At 32.4% G+C, this 17,864-nt stretch overlaps 1 protein-coding gene across 2 annotated transcripts in view; it reads left to right on the top strand.

Moving 5' to 3' along the window:
• LOC123720867 (protein TANC2) overlaps positions 1 to 17,864 on the top strand; it is a 198,659-nt gene that overhangs the window by 41,441 nt on the left and 139,354 nt on the right. For both annotated transcript variants that reach the window (XM_045677683.1, XM_045677684.1), the window contains exon 3: positions 15,797 to 16,327. In XM_045677683.1, coding sequence (XP_045533639.1) covers positions 15,871 to 16,327 — 457 coding nt within the window. In that variant the 5' untranslated portion in view covers positions 15,797 to 15,870. The remainder of the gene's footprint in view (positions 1 to 15,796; positions 16,328 to 17,864) is intronic.

The following is a 17,864-nucleotide window of genomic DNA, read 5'->3' as shown; positions in this document are numbered from 1 at the left end:
CTGAAGATCGCATTCTTAGCCACTGTACAGTTCATGTAAAAAGGCAGTACCAAATCAAAATTGAATTACTGTAGATATATTAATAAATGTTATTCCTGTTACTGTCTCGTACCGGATATAGCTAACAAAACGTGTTTGAATAATACAAGTTACATCCCCTTCCGCCACAACTAGCCGAAAGTCGAAACAATTTGCTACAACGATGGATTAGTTGAATGTCATTTGTACACGAATTGTAAATTAAATATATATCAAAGTTATTAAAATATTTATGTAAAACTTTTTTAGCGATTAAGTTCTTTAATAAATGAATTTGCTTTTTAAATATCGTGGTGTAGTCATGAACTAACTTTGTGCGTCATACTTATATGAAAACTGAATTACTACTATAATAAACTACTTAAGTACAATTAAAATACTTTCAATGATACGGTCAAATTGACAAAAGGATAAATACATTTTTATTCGACTTTCTCTCCCAAAAAGTCTCTAAACTCTTTTGTTTTATATAACCATGCCAGCCATATGAAAGCCAACAAAAATGCTTTAAAATATATAAATACCCAAAAAGAACATGAATGTTTATACAGATAAATCAGTAATTTATAAAAATGGGTTTATTTAATAAAGGAAAAAACTACTAATTGATTACAGGTTATAAAAGCACTCCGAAGAGCTTTCATAAAAATCAATTCACAAATGAAAAATCGTAAAAAGCTTTATTTAAATAAACGGCTTACTGGATTAATCAATTGAAATGCCTCTCACTATTTAATTATAAATAATGGAAATACATTTGTACATAATATATTCATTTTCGTATGAATAATTTAATCTTTTTAACTGTTGCTTTAATTGAAACTGAATTACACTTAATGAAACTGATATTCCTTTCCTACGCCATCTATTATCTACAAAAACGGTTTACGACGACATCGTTTAGAACAACATACCGGTTATATTGACCAAAATCAAAAGTATTAGGTACTTAATAACAACGTCATCGGCTGTTACAACTATCGGTTTTTACGACCAAATATGAGTAGTGCCTTCGGGGTCGTTATAACAGATTTTGACTGTATACTCGTACATATATTGTCCGTTTTCTTTATTAAAAACACAAAATTCAGGATTCCCTTAAAGATAAGATCGTGCCAATTCTTAAAACCAGAATCCATACGAAATACAACCACACTGGATAGAATGAAGTACTTATGACGGTTAAGAAAAGGACACTTTAGTATTTCACCTCGCTCCAAGTCTTTCCTGCTCTCTTTGCCTCATCTGCAACTGTATGACGCCAGGTTTGATTGGGACGACCACGCTTTCGCTTTCCTTGCGGGTTCCAATCCAGCGCCTGGTTAGTTAATTGGAATTTCTTCGGAGTGTATGGTCTATCCACTTCCACTTGCGTCGCTTGATTTACTCGGCAGCGCTCCCAAACAAAACTTGGCGATTAAAAAGAGTGGCGGAGAGTTTATTGTCAGTTCTTCTCTACCGTTCTACGCCCTTGATTTGAGAACTAGCAGTAAATGTAAAATTAGAAGCATTTAATGTATATTACTTTTTTATTGACGTTCATAAGTGTACATTGTGTTACCTATATGAATAAATAATTTTTCACTTTGACTTTGTTCAGTAGATATCTTCTCGGGCCAGAAACGTAAAAGCGGTAATAAAAAGATTATACTTTAACCTAATAGTTTAAACTAGAATCAATAAGCTATAATAATTTAACATACGACATTTAAAATGTAACAAATACATCTCTAATATAATTTCAAGATTCAAATTACATCGTATCATGTTTACATAACCCAATTCACACATGAAATCTAAATTGTTCGCGCATACCGAGCCTAACAGGGATCCTTGAATAGGGTTAAGGAATTCCGTTGAAAATCTTGTGTTTACATAGGAATGTTACTTACGAGGATAGTAGCACGTTGCCGCTCAAGCCACAGGGAAATATTTGCCGACATTCTATGCGACATTGGTCATAATAACAGCGGAAGCGGAGTATGATTAACATAATACCAATACTATTGATATCCCCAGTATCACCTGGACGTCCATCGTTCCACAACTGATTAAGGCAGTTTTTGCCGAGCACCTTATGTGGCTGCTGCCCGCTAAAGTATTTCTGAACCAATTCGACTTGGGGTCCTACAATTATAGTGCGTATACTAAAAGGTTGGTATCGCACTCTGCATTAAGTGTGTCCATAACTTAACATCACATGACCCTTTCTTTTAAATATATAATAGGGGGGCAAACGAGCCTGCGGAACGACCATAAAGGGTAGTCATCGCAGCCCATAGACACCCAGTTTTAGTGGGTGCGTTGCCGGTCTTTGCCCCCTGTTTTATAAAAAAAACAGTTCATCGAAATTCAATAACTAATTCGTAACCTTGTAACAGTGAGGATTATATTATTAATTGTTTCAGATAAATATTACTATTATATTATATATACTGTTTGATAATTATTACTTGTAATATCTGATGTTATGTATTATTTTGGAAATTTATAAAATACGAAAAATCTAATCTGTATGAAATAATAAAATGTGGATTAATTGTTCATACCTGCCTGCTGATAGACCGAAATCCTCTCCCGCTATATAAAAATCACTACCTTAAATCAACTTAAGTTGAAGCAATAAGCGCTTGTGTTGAACAACCTTTGTCACGACGCGGCCCGAATTTCCTTCATCTTAGAATAAGGACTAAATTAATGTTGAGGTTCTTGAAATTATTTTACATTACCTGGGGCTTATTGTATGGGCAATATGTGGTAATTAATCATGTGACGAATGTTATGTAGCTGTTTACTAGCGCTAAATACGTATGTCTTGTTTGTAGTACAAAATAGATTGTTTATATAAGAGAGCTTATATGTCACAGGAATATAACAAAATCCGCAAGTTCATAAATTTCGTAGGAAATTTGTATTATTACGCCCACAGTTTCACAAATTTATGAATTGGCGACATCTCGTGGTAAATTTATAAACTAACGGATATCCATTCGTAAGATTCTACGGTTAGGTTAGGTTAGTGACTTATTCAACCAATCAGAGTGCACATGCCGTTTTGTGATCGTTTACTTATTATTTTATCAATTTGTAAACATGTAGTCGTAAAATAATACAATTTATCTCTCGTTTAGAATCGTACGAAAATTTATAAAGTACCTAGGAAATTTATAAACTTGCGGATTATGTTAGAGTCCGATATATATATATATAGTGGAAAAATAAACGTTGCATAATATCTTACACCATATTAATAAGCAAATAAGCAAAATGTCTACTAATAAACCCGGAATAACTTAAACCTAGTATAATGGCGTAACTGTTCTTATGTTATTCAGGCCGCCATCCTAGTATAAGTCTGACATAACCCATGACTCACGGATTTCTAATGAAAGCCGATTAAAACAATCTTTAGTAACAAGTTCATGGTAGATTACTTAAGCATACATATAAGCACACATTAGAACTCGCAATAGTGTAGAGTATAACAAAATTATAACACAATGTCTTGTGCCTGGATATGCTAAATTGTCTATGGTTGTTAAAAATAAGTGGCAAAATATGTTTACCATATTTAAGTATAAATGAAGTACGCTTGTACAAACAGTATTGTAGCTCATCTCTTTAATTGCGTGATTATATAATTGCAATTTAACTTTGTAGAGGTAGTTTTACATTGACGAGCTAGGGAGCGTTAAAATATTACGTAACAAATTTTGGGGGGGGGGGGGGGTCCTCTTGTAAAACGTTACGATGCGGGGCGGGGATTGAATTACGCGTTATTGTTAATATTTTTTTCGAATTTCCAGTACGTTACACCACATAATGGTAAATGTTAGGTATAAAGAGTCACTGGGGGTGGTCACGTTTTACTATTGGGTACAAAAAACGTTACGGCGCGTTTCATGGGGGGGGGGGGGTCAAGAATCTCCAAAAATTGCGTGACTTAATACTTGATCTCTCCCCTATACAATAATCGGAACCCCACTAGGTACCATCGCAAGTTATAAAAGTTACATGCCATAAAGTACAAACAATAAATCTATATTTTAGTGAGAAAAATTTCGTAGCTTGCTCAGAAACTGTATTTTAGCAAAATCTTGATTTATATCGCGAAGCTAAAAGCCTGCGGTTTCGAATAAATAATAAAACTTGGGATATACTCAGCGGCATAACATAAAAACTAAATTTATTGGATTAATCATTATTTTATTATTGTAATAGGTCAGATCTTTTAGTAACATGCCAATGAGATAATCAATTACTAAGTGATTGATTAAATATCAAGAAAACTAAAAAAAATGTGTGCGTGTACTAATGTACACACGTAAGAAGTAAAACTTCTTAATCAACTTATTTTTCGAAAAATGATCTACTATATGCAACTTTACAGAAATTGGTTTATCAAGAAGTTGGGAAGTTTAACAAAAGGCTTTTATTATTATAGACATGAATACAAATAAGATTATTACAGAATTTCATAAATTGTAATAGAATCATTATTATCATTGTTATCGTTTTTAAGCTTTGTTATGAATCTCTTCGATTCAACCGTGGTGGACAAGAAAAAGTTGGCGCGTCACCGAAAAATGTGACGGTAATTTTTTTCTCAACGCCGATTAAGAAGTTGCACTTCAAAAAATAGGTTACGAATGTACGAGTCCTACACTTTTGTATAAAATTATATAAAAAAAGTTTAAATATATATAAGCCTAAATGTAATTCTGACCATAAAAAGAAAAGGCCGCGTACATTCCAACTTTTATATGTCTCAGTGTATCTCAAGACTGTATAAATCTTCATAAGGATAACTCTTCATAACACGCGGCTTCCACTATTAACTGATTTTGTGGTTACCACCATTATATTAAGCACACTCACTGAAAACTTAATGAAACACGATATTCCGGGTGTAAATGGACAGAGTTCAAACAATAAGAATTACTGAGTACCTTTTCATCATTGTTACTTTACTCGCTCGTACAAAATATTTATGTGGCTTCAAAGCTTGGGAAATGTAATAAATAATTTAGGACGCTTAGTAATTACTTAATTTTTTAAAGATTGTATTTGAATACTTTAAAAGGCAGGTAAATTGTATGTGGGTACATGGACAAGTTATTATTTAATATGCAAGTGTAATAATGTCCCTTTTTAAGAAAGGGGAGATTTCAACACGCCCCTGCTGCTTAACTGCTCGGTTTCATATCTGCCTGATTGCGTGCCTGATAGGCTAGGATTTAGGTCCCTGTTTATAAAAAAAAAACAAATTTTCAATACAATGCATAAAACACGCCAAAAATGTGCGACATTGTCTCTACTTGCAATCATAATAATTATTACTAATGCTGGGAGAACTAACTGTGGACCACATTCGCCCAGACTGAAGTCTGCTGCACGGTACAAAATACATTTATATGTATCGTTATTAATAACTCTAGCAAGCTAGCCTATCTTAAATAGGTCTTCATCATTAAGTCTAACAGCCAGGAGGACTTAAAAATTTATCCATTTAACCAAAAAGTTTTTAAATTTCAAAAATTTAATTTTATTAAGCCAGATTTTATTAAGAAGTTAACAACTTTAGGTTAAAGGCAGCACCAGCTAAAATTGTTCTGAAAACATAAATATATATTTAAACGTAAGCGGTACGCGTTTCAGTCACAAACTCTGAGCTGTGAAGGCTTTTAAGGTAGGTAAACTAAACTGCGTCAAAATGTAGCCAAATAGGTGAATTCATGATGTCGTTGTAGAATTAGCGATCACGCTGAAACCATGTTAGGATCACAATATAAATCAAGTGTCAGTGCATTTGTCCCGAAATTGCGGCCGCTTTCAGTAAAACGTTAAAATATGACACTGTTGTAGTACTTAGCTACACCACAGTGTTTAGTTATATAGAGAAGAAGTATTATTTACCACTATTCCAAAACAGATTTAATTTTTTTTAATTGAACAATATATACACTTTCCTATTAATTGGAAAAAGGTCGTATATATAACTAATTTGTCTTTGAGCCGTAGGCCCGCTAAAGGCACTTTGTTGCTTTGTAGACTAGACATTATGAAAAATAAATAGTATAAAGCATAGTTTGATAGTTATGAATTATTTAATCATTAAATTAGTAAAAATCCATTGTTAAAAATAGGGATTTTTCAAATTCAGTCCAAATAAATCCATTTAAACTTTTCGAATTAAAATCTTTAAGAAATTAGCAATTATTAAGCGAAATATAATCATTTATTACATTTCAGAACCTTTAAACCTCAGTTATTCTTATTTTAACAATTTACACCCGGAATATTTTATTTCACTATGTTTACAGTGATTTTGCTCAATTCAATGGAAGTAACCACAAAACAAGTTATTCTTGTGAGCGTTATTCCTTGTAGAGATTTATACAGTCTTGACATACAATGGCATATATAAAAGGTGTAATTACATAGGAATTTTGTAGTTTTCTTTCTATGGTCAGAAATGCATTTAAGCCCGTTTGCTTAAGAATAACATTTTTGACGCAAAAGAAGACGACACAAGTAGAAAACATTTATTATATAATGCTATATATGATACCTATAGGACATTCACTAAGTTGTTGGATCGACGGTGACGTATATTGAGTTATTTGTCTGTTCTGCATTTCTAATCATAATACTGCATACAATAATGATAGTTATTATATGATAATAGGAGTTACTCCGTCGGATGATTGACTAATTTGAATATTAAAGCTGATATTTAACAACATTAAAAACAACTATTTATGTTGCTTCTGTAGTCACTAATAAATAACCAGAAATGGTTTATAAAATATTGCCAAATTGACGAAAAGTTATTTTCCATCTTTTATTGTTACTATGAACAATTTTTCAGATACAATTTTCGCTAGTCAACATGAAACGTACAACATCAGAATTATTACTTGTTTTATTAAATTATAATTTGATGATATTTATATAAAAAATCTTGCGTTATATCAAAAATCCTATAGATATATAGGATATTGGGTATAAATTGCGTTACTGTTGTTCGGAGTCTATGTTTGAACAAATGTGTGTGACATCGTGGCCTGAATTATGTGAAGACAGCTGACAGCGATTTAGTGCTTCTAGCAATATTCTACTCAGATAACAATATATGCATTGATTGCTTTGCCATATTAGTAAGGAAATATTCAGTATTTGATAACGAGTCTAAGTTTGAATTAATTAAACGTAAAGATAAGTGATTTAAGAGTTAATATTTGTTAAAATATAGAAGATTGGCAATTGGCAAAGAAACGACTTACTGACCATAAAAATACTAATATCAGAATATTAGATGAAATTGGGAGCATAATCCTAGTTAGTCGTGATACGGCCTTATCATATTATAATTAATAAAGTGTAATACGGATGGCTCATATACATAGTAATCGTTATTAATAAACTAGAATTTCAACATTAAATTGAAAAATATTTTTGCCAAAAAAAAAATATTTACGCATCAAAAAGATAAAACTTAAAAGATCGATCGTTATATAAAATGGAACTTGTGGAGGTAGAATGTACTTTTCCTAAAACTGAAAGAAAAAAACCCAAAGGCTCCAATGCCTAAGTTCGAAAAGCTGTATAAATCTTTTGGGGGCAAAAACAGTTCGATAGCCCAATTCAGGGTATGACATTATCGTACAATTGCTTTCATACATTACTTGGAATATTGAAATTCTTAACCCAAATCATACTCTTCTAATCCTAAAATACCCGTAGAAACCTACAAAGGCTTTCCAACGGTACAATCCCAGAATAAACCTTAGTCAAAGAAGGAATTCGTTTCGTAAGAAAATAGGTAAGCCTTCGGCAGCCGATGACAAATTGCAGTCATGTTGCACTCACAGAATTGAAATACGTATTCTCATAGGGCAACCACGATATATTATACAATAGGATTACAGTTTTAGAATTTAGTACAATGTTTCTATAGATTCAATTGGACACGGTAAAAACTGTTCCGCGTCCATTTCATTAGTATTTTTTTCAGGCAACAAACCTTCTGTTTACCAAAGAATGCATCATCTATATCGCAGGCGCAAAATAAAGTCATACATAATAAGAATAAAACAATATTAATATGTATTGCAAATGACAAATGAAAAACACTCATTAAGTACAGTGGTGAGAATGTATAACTAAAGATACGAGACAGACATGTTCCCATGACGCAACATTTAATTTCTTATGTCTGTATGTGTTAAACTAAATGTGACCTACCACAAGCAAACAGCATGGATGGAGCTTCATATTTTATATAGATATAGTTCATTATAGTCCCGTTTGCTTGTCTAACAATTGCAGACATAAGACATGAAGATGAAGATATCACAATAGCAAACAAAACGAGCAATCGTTTTGTATAACGTGTTACAGGCATTCATATTACCAAACATATATAACAATTATATACACCCTAATCCAAGAAATACGCGAAATAAGTACAGGCAATGAAAGCACATGCATAATAACATAGCTGAGCTATATTTTACTGCATGTAGATTGTAAGCCGGATTTGTTATTTCGCGTTCGCTATTTGTTGCCTTTTTTACGTATTGCGCCACTTTCCAAATAAATATGTGAAGGTTCATAGAATTAAGTGTAAAGCTTCTTTGCTACTCTTTAATCCTAAATTAATTAATAAAGCTTTTTTATAAACTCAAATGCCACCTTGGGATTAATGATTCAGTTTAAACAATTTGTATGACGATTAAAAAGAGTGGTGGAGAGTTTCTTGCCAGTTCTCCTTGCCCTGGTAATGTAAATTTAGAATCAATTTAACATCTTTTCAGTTGACGGTCAGGCAAGTGTTGTTACTAATATGAATAAAGTTATTTTGCGTTTGAGTTTGATTAACATTAGTTGGTTCAAGATGTCATCAGGAACATGGTAAATGGTGTAAGCATTGAAGCCAACATTTTGAACAACTAAAACCTTTTTCGATTAAAAAGAACGTAGAGCGTATAACCAGTTATTTTTGCCCGTTTACTGAAACTGAAATATTAAACGACATAGCATGGGCGGTCATAATTCTGCCTCACTTGATCATTTCTGTTTAAGAAAATTCATGATAAGCCTCTATCGTCACTTCGCTGCTGCTGCTGCAATAATTATACATGGAAAAACAAAGATTATCTGTTCGATAGCTCTTCCTTGGGGTTGAAATTACACAACTAAAATAAGTCTCTCATTATTGAGTCAATGAAAAAGTTCTTGTATTTCTATTAATATTTTAGGATAATATTCTTCACGTCGATTGACGCGTGAATAACGTATAACATTATCCGCGTTTGAAACAATAAATTCTCTGTAATTGCACACTGTATATTCATTACCGAAACGCGGAATTTTCATATGTATACTCTTTTATCGCAGAAACCCAGGCATGTAATATATCCATCATTAAATTGTGTATCTAACATAATTCATTTTTAAGTGTATTAAAACGATATTTGTACACGGTATTTTTATGAACCATAACATATGTTAAAATTGTGCTGAAACGATGTTTTTAAAACGTGAATCGTACAGCGGTTTTACGATTAAAATACAATATTTTATTTCGGTTCTATTTTGGTTAAGCAAAATGTTTTAAGTAAGATAAGACAAAAAAAATTAACATCGTTTTAAAACAGTGTAAAAGAAAAAAGCAGTGAGCAGTGTTGGCCTAGTGGCTCGTGCGACTCTCATCTCTGAGGTCGTAGGTTCGATCCCTGGCTATGCACCAATGGATTACTTTCTATGTGCGCATTTAACATTAGCCTTAGACCCAAAAAAGTCGACGGCGTGTGTCAAAATGATCATGAAACAGATACAGAAATCTGAGGCCCAAACCTAAAAAGGTTGTAGCGCCATTGATTGATTTAAGTATTTTTTTATAAAAGAAAAAACGCTTGTTTTAGATATATTATATAAATATAACTATTGTATAAATATGACAATTACTATCATTATACTAAATGCTCATTATTATTTATGCTAAGATATCTTAATTAAGTATAAAAAAATCTCAAATTCGGATAACAAATCAGTAATATTTTTTTATTTCCTTTATAAACCCTTGTGTTTAATGTCTCCACAGTAATATCCCAAATTGAAAATTTCGAATTAATCTGTATAGATTTATTCAGTCCGCACCGTTTTTGATTAAATTTTTTCGAGCCACGCTTTCTTGGTGAGAGCTGCTAAGTGCTTCTTCATTATTCATCGTTCATGTACTTAAATATTGAATTCATTTTCGTTTATTGTGTACATTTGGCAAAAAAATGAGGCGCTTTTTCGAGACGGGTCGAGATTGAAGCTTGATGAAGTAAAGGAATGGTTTTGTACCCACAATGTACAAAAAAGCTTATAAATTCTTCATTCAGTATACTGTGTGAATGTCAGATATTTTCTATATTCATTTATAAACCTTTTCATATATTAGTAACTCGGTTGACAAAACAGAGGGTGGCTTGCAAATAAAATGGTTAGGGACGTGTGTCAAGATAGGGACAACAAGGACGAAATAGACTGCTATGTCGAAATATACTTGCGGAGGCTAATGCCCACAAGGGATTGCATATATTTGATGATGATGATGATATCAATACATGAACGTAGTCGTTTGTACTAACGCTTTAGGATTTGTATTCCATCACCCATCTAATGGTGTCTATGTTAAATCAAAGAGTATTAATCAAGTCTTTGTTCGTGACGGGTCTATAGACAATCGAACACTAATGTTAACCAAATATAAAATCCAGGAAAGGGTTTGTCCAATTGTCAATCCCCAACATATCAATCGGCTTGATATGTTGGAGTTTAACTCTCTCTAATTCTGAAAAGTTGTTCGGGTTGATCTCTCCCGCCGCGTTTCAACACCGTACGAGCCAATTGAAAATCTCATCAGCATCACCTTGATGGCTGGGAGGCTTCCACTGTCCGCTTCACAAGACACTTTCTTTGGCGAACTAGCAACCTCTCACAAGGCGACTCGTAGTCTAAAACCAACTATATACAATGATATCTAGCCAGCAAAATTTCGAAATGTTCAGTAATATTAATAGTCCCTTAGTAAATAAGCACTGAATGACACAACAATGACATTTTAGATTTTACCTTTGTAAAACAATTCAGCGATTTGAAATTTATCGCGAAAACTTACCGCAATTTATATTCAACAATAAGTCGAAGTCCACAAGTTTTAGAACTTCATTATTCGGTTTGTTCATAATTTATGGATCCACCCCTTTACGCTAGATTGCGAAATTCTCACTGTTTTTGTATTTCTATATTTGCTTATAACTTTCATTTAGTTAGTGTTTTTATTAAATTTTTCAGACAAAGATTAAACATATGTTATGAATAAAATTGCACTATTGTTTATTATTATATTGTTATTGTTTATTACATCAGTTAAACATTCCATTTAATTTGCCCTATTAATTTTAATTACGTGTTTCATAAGGGTCATTTGTAAATGCCTAAAATGACCTGATATTTAGCGCTTTACAGCGAGCATGGTCCCAAATCGACAATAAATGTCAGTATAATGACAGCGATGTTTCCTTTGATAACGCAACCAATTTATTATTCTAATGGATTACAAAAATGTCTCCTTTCTAATCGAAGTGTTGGCTTTGTGGTATACGTGTGTGACCCTCATCCCTGAGGTCGTCACGAACCCGGCGGTGCACCAATGGACTTTCTATCTATACTTTTAAACGCATCAACTGAATTCAATTTACCTTATTTCAAATTAATAAATATTAAATCTCTTATAACTTAATTAATACGCGATGCGACATTCTCACCGACAGTTTCAAATTTAAATTAGAATTGCTACATTCAAAGTTGTATAAGGTCCATATAAAACCCCCACATTGGAATGTTCTAGGGAAATTACAACCTCTGCAGAGTAGAGCATAGCGTAAGCTTAAGAATACTTAAACAATTTATACGCGTACAAAACATCGTAAGTAAGTAGTGTATAACGTTTTTATTTACGAGCTTTCAATTTTTTATTGACCCGTGAGATATATTGACGTAGTTGTATAACATTGCACCAAAAATTAGGTGTCTGTTATATAACACGTCGTAATACGTTCAAAAAAGTTAAAATGGAAATGGGCGGTTGATTTAAAAGATACTGATAGATGCCTTACTTGGCATGGCCTAGTGGGAAGAAAAATCAGAGGACGTCCACCAGAAACCTGTTTATAAAACGAGAGGAAAAATTTGGAGGAGGCCTTCGCTCTGTCGGAAGTACATAGTACTCCTATGTACGTTAAATATGACATGGACTTAATGTAATCTAATGTAGTACTGAATAAAGGCTATTTTTTTCATTTTTACAATATAACACGACTTTCACAATTTAATAAGACTTTGTTCTGAGATATCTAATTAAGATTTATGAACAAATTTTCTCTGATTTGTCGAAATCTAATGAACAGTTGACATATTATAAAAGAGTTAACTAAACTGAACCGTACGCTCATTGCAAACAAATATAAAAGTTACTTTACTAGACTGAAAAATTGCCTGACTTGAAAAATAATATAAAAACTAAATCAGTCTAATTGTAAATCAGTCTAATGTACTCATTTGTCTCTTCATCACAGCGTGAAATCAATTAGCCAGAACGAGAAGACAGAATATTTAAAAACTGTTATCGGATTGTGATATCTTGGTCATTACCAAAGGTTCAATCATACACTGTTTCCTTTTCTCTGTCCAATTGCAACTAGGTATAGTAAAAACTTTGAGCGCAATCCCACGGCAGTTGTCGTCAGCCAATTTGGTATTGTGCCTTCGTTTGCAGGTTTTTCGGGAAAACTCAGTTGATGAGCCTTTGTTACCCTTTATGGCGCTTGTTGCGGCTTTCGGCGTACACTATGTTCGACGTGGTTTAGAAATGTTAGACTTGTATGCGTGTAAATTTTTACATAGAAGCTTTATAATTTAAGCAAATATTTTATTAAAAATATCTCTTTGACTGTTGACGTTCCATCTTGAAGTATTGAGTAAATCTCTTCCTATTCTCTTGTGTCTAAGTACTGTATTTCTTATTTAATAGGGTGAGTTTTAATATAACATCAAATTATTATAATTGCGACGTTACTGTGTCTTTATGTTGAAATAAATACAAATATATCCAGACGACTCAGAAAAAAAAATATATTTAAAAATACCGGCCTATAGTTCTACATACCCGGTACTAAAAAAAGATTTAGCTGATAGTCTAGTTTAAGAAATATTTTTTTAATATTGTTTATAATGTTCACACATATCTGGCTGAACATGGATTTACATAAAAATACCAGTGGCTACGCAAGGCCTCATACTTATGTCTTATCTGAATACTTTTTTTTAAAAGGCCAATTTTTGATTAAAGGCAAACTAGTATCCTCACGAAGGTATATTTTACTGTATGTTAAATGCACACATATAATTCTATAGTGCACAGCCTCAAATCACACACGGCTCCTAAATCCACAAACAAACGAAAACCATATGTATGGGCTGGAACTTAGCGTAGCAATTATCAAGAATCAAGTTTTCGGTCCAAAGCAAAAGTGTCGTCTCAAACTTATGAGGGCATCTTATACGTAATAGTTGTTGTGTTACGGCCGTAATTAAGATCTTAGCGGTGTAATAAAGGCTCTCGAGGCATTAAATTATAATTGCTTCCTGAATATGAGCTTTGTGTTAATGACTTGTACAAAGTGACAAATGACATAGTTACTGTTCTTCGTAGGAAAGCAAAATTATATTTTTACGTTATACAGTGTCGGTTGTGCCCAAACTCAAATTCAAAATTACTATATTCATATAGGTAACCAAATACACTTATAAACAGAAAATATATTAAATTGATTCTATATTTACATTTACTACCGTTTACAAATGGAGGGCGTAGGACGGGCAAGAAGAACTGGCAAGAAACTCTCCCCTACTCTTTTTAATCGCCAAGTTTTGAGTTATACAATTTGATTGAACTCAAGCAAATCAATCCCAAGGATTAGGATAATTTAAATAATCGTCAAATATTTAAATAGCTTTATTGATTAATTCACGTGTACAAAGGTTTTGAATTTATTCGGAGATAATTATTTCATTTCGAAACGAATACCATATAAGGAGTCGATCACAATGTCTATTCCATCTGGTTTTGCAATACGAAATAAAATTTGCATCATATAAACGTCAAAGAATATAAATTCTATAAGAGCTGGCGTATTAAAGTACATGAAATGCTCGTATTTCGTATTGATAGGAATTAAAGTCCGGATCAATACGGCAAAATATTCTTAATGAATTACGGTCGTACGTTGTTGCATTTTAGCTGAGTTTAAATCTGTAAAAAAAATTGAAAGTAAATAATTTGCTGGGGTGGTATTGACCATAACGATAACAAAGAATAGTATTGTCTTTTGTTAACATAGCTTTTACACATTAAGAACTTTTTGAACGGATTTCGGAACGCTTTTCAGCGTGCCCACGCACGCCCACTCGAAACGTCGGAAAAAAATTAAAATTATGTAAATAATTATAAGTTTTTAATAATAATACATAGATTCAATCCGTTCAAAAAGTGTTTTTCTTCATAACGAAGAAATCCTTCCTCAGATTCGAACTGTAATGGTTAAAGTCCGGCTGTAATGTTTTTTGTCTTCTAATAAATCGAATAAACTTTTTACATTCTTACAACTACCTCCTGTGATATTGCAGATGTATGCCTTTTCATTTTTTTCATTTTCCAATGTATCGAACATCAGCCTTAAAGGCTAACACGAGCAAATGATACAGTATATCTGTTTTTTTAATACACATTTTAAGGGGGTTTTAATTGACAACACCGCGCTAACAAGGTGGCAGACGTGATCGTTAATATTCCTTATCGTACAATTATTTAAAAGGTCTGCCACATGAGCAAATCATGTAGATATTTTATCGCCAGCTCTCTAGCTTGTCAAGTGTGAATAATGTTGGATATCATTTTTAATTATATAATTAGTGGTTTGCCTCTATTCTTATTTAGATCAAGGTTTCGATCTAAACACTGTGTATAAGTATTCTCTTGCATTTTTTCGCCATTACTAAGCTGTACGAATCCGCTGCTTATAAATATTATATAAATAATATTCAATTATTTTATGAATTCATATAATATTTACCAAGCGATCTAAGAATAGGTCGAACGGGTACAAGACGTATTAATGCTAAATGGCCTGTGGCGAATTCATTTCCGCCGTATTTACGAACGTCCAAGACAATATCCGATAATATATTTTTCTCGACTTCTTATGGTTCTTAGAAATTCCGCCGCTTAGTTTTAGTATGTTATTTAATATTAGAAATGTATATTAAAATCTTGTTTCAAACTCCTTATCAACTCAATTGATACATTTAAAATAAAAGACTGTTATACAATTTAACAAAATAGAATGACTGTGTTTGTAGGTCTACGTGAAAAACTTTAATTATTTTATTTTCCACCAGTTATATAATATTATACATAATATTTTTGTATGTCACGAAAAGAAGTATAGTAAAAAATCAGCAAAAGTATAATAGTACAAAAACTGTGTTGAGCGCCATCTACCGTAATATTACCAAACTATATCCTCTCTGTGACTCTAAAATAAATTTTCCTCTGACCCTTCTTTTAGTTTATAATACGCTCGATAGATAGCGCTATACTATTGAAAGTTTTAATAATAAAAAAAATGTTTCCTTGTTTCAGATATATCAACGCGATCGCAAACGAACGAATAATTCCAAACGCTTAGTCATTTTGTAGTTCCTATTTAGATTAAAATGTATAACTCTAGTGAGTTCCTGCATAGCGCTGGCGTCAGCCGGCACATGCAAGCTACTGGTGAGGCTCCTTCGCAGAAAACCAGCATGAAGCGGCGTTCTTGCGAAGTTCCTTTGGGTGATATTTCATCTAATAACTTCAAAGTATCATTAGGCGATATAACAAATATCGACAATAATTATGATTGTCGGTCGCTTCGGTCCGTCAAGTCTGAAGACGCTAGACTACGTTACTACCGACCCATAGACAGTCGGAGTGTTAAGAACTTCAGGTCATCCTTAGCTGATATTTCCACTCTATCACGGCCTCCTAGTTATGACCAACTGTCCCGTCGCTCCCTAGTGGAAGGTCCCGAAGGGTTAGGCATGACGTCCAGCATCGAGGGAGTCCTCTGGTCCGATGAAGAGGAGACGGAGTATTTCTACCACGAGAACATCACATCAGCATGGAATCAAGGTAAGGACGTTTTGAGTGATAGAAAGTTTTTTGATTTTCACATAATTTAAATCTGGGATTAGTATCAAAAGCCAAAGAGATTCATTTTATGAATGTATTACTATTGCGATATATTATATATTTATAATACATGAAATTATTATAATTCACAAAAAAATTATATTGTAAGCGGCATAGACATTTGTTTTTTATTTAGTTATTGACTTCCATATAAAAGCTAGAGATTAACCGAGGTTTTATAGACTTTCAATATAACTGGATCTGTAATAACATTAGCTTGTTAAATGAAAAATATCAAGGCTTACAGTTGTGTAGGTCTTCTTGATTGGCTTCTTTTTATATTGCTTAAACATATTAAATAGACTAAAAGTACAGTATTCAAATGCCTTAGAAACTAAAGAGTTTTTAGATCTTTCAACATAGCGGTCACTTTGTTAAGGACTGTGTGGGAAATTAATCATAATCAGCTAATTTTGTGGCGCACGGGACGACCGTCTCTACAAATTATATGATGCACAGTCGCAAAACGAAATTATAAAAAAATACAATCAATACGAAATAAAAATCATTAGAACAAACAGAAAGAAAGAAACACTGCTATATATGTCAACATATAAATGATATTTATATGTTGACTATTGATTGTAAATTACAAGCAAATATATTAAAGTAAGAAATCATTCATTGAAAAGCCTTTATTAATTTAACGTATAAAATTCTTTAAAATTTGTATTATACATTTTGTACACTATTATTACATTTAATTATTAACGTATAACATTCGTGATTTAATAACACAAATGTAACAATTTGTTGACTACCTTAACCAGTTAAAAAACTACAGCCACGCCTACTTTTTATATAAAAATCAATTAAGTAAGAAGATTTATCGACTTCAAGTAATTATCCACTTTAGATAAAGACACTTTTTCACTTAACGGCTCAGCATTACTTATATTGCGGATACTGATAAGCCAATTTTGATAAAACTTTGATTGATTTTATTAAATTTCGCCACGGAACGGTGGCTCCGTGATTAATATCCCGTTAAGGCAAAAAGCTTCTTATTTGTTTAATAACTGACTTTTTACATGGTATTTTTATTATCTATATAATTTTTGGTATCATATAACAAATTTGAAAGTAAAGAAACTGGAACATAAATGGCAACATAAATTATATAGATATCTAGTAAGTAAGTCTTTGTAAGATGTTTTTGTGTTTCGGAAATTAAATTGTCAGGTACAGGCAAAATCATCGTTTTCACATTACGCACACAATTGGGTTAAACATTGCCCCTTAAAAAATCTTATATGCTGCTCTATGTGTGTAAACGTGGAAGCCATCCCGCACCGTCTCCAAGTCTTCTTCAACCGCTATTCCGTACCGTAAGTTCGGGTAATATATCTAAACCATAAGTTCAAATTAAATTGCATTTTTTTATGAATTATAATATGAATTTACACCTACATATTTGTTAACGTCTCAGCAAAACAATAAAAATATTGTATTTGAAATGGCCAGTTTTGGCTTTTAA

The sequence above is a fragment of the Pieris brassicae genome, chromosome 2 (assembly GCF_905147105.1).
Source record: "Pieris brassicae chromosome 2, ilPieBrab1.1, whole genome shotgun sequence".
In the NCBI taxonomy this organism is placed as follows: Eukaryota; Metazoa; Arthropoda; class Insecta; order Lepidoptera; family Pieridae; genus Pieris; species Pieris brassicae.
The sequence above is the reverse complement of the archived record's forward strand: the minus strand, read 5'-3'. Positions and strand labels throughout refer to the sequence as shown.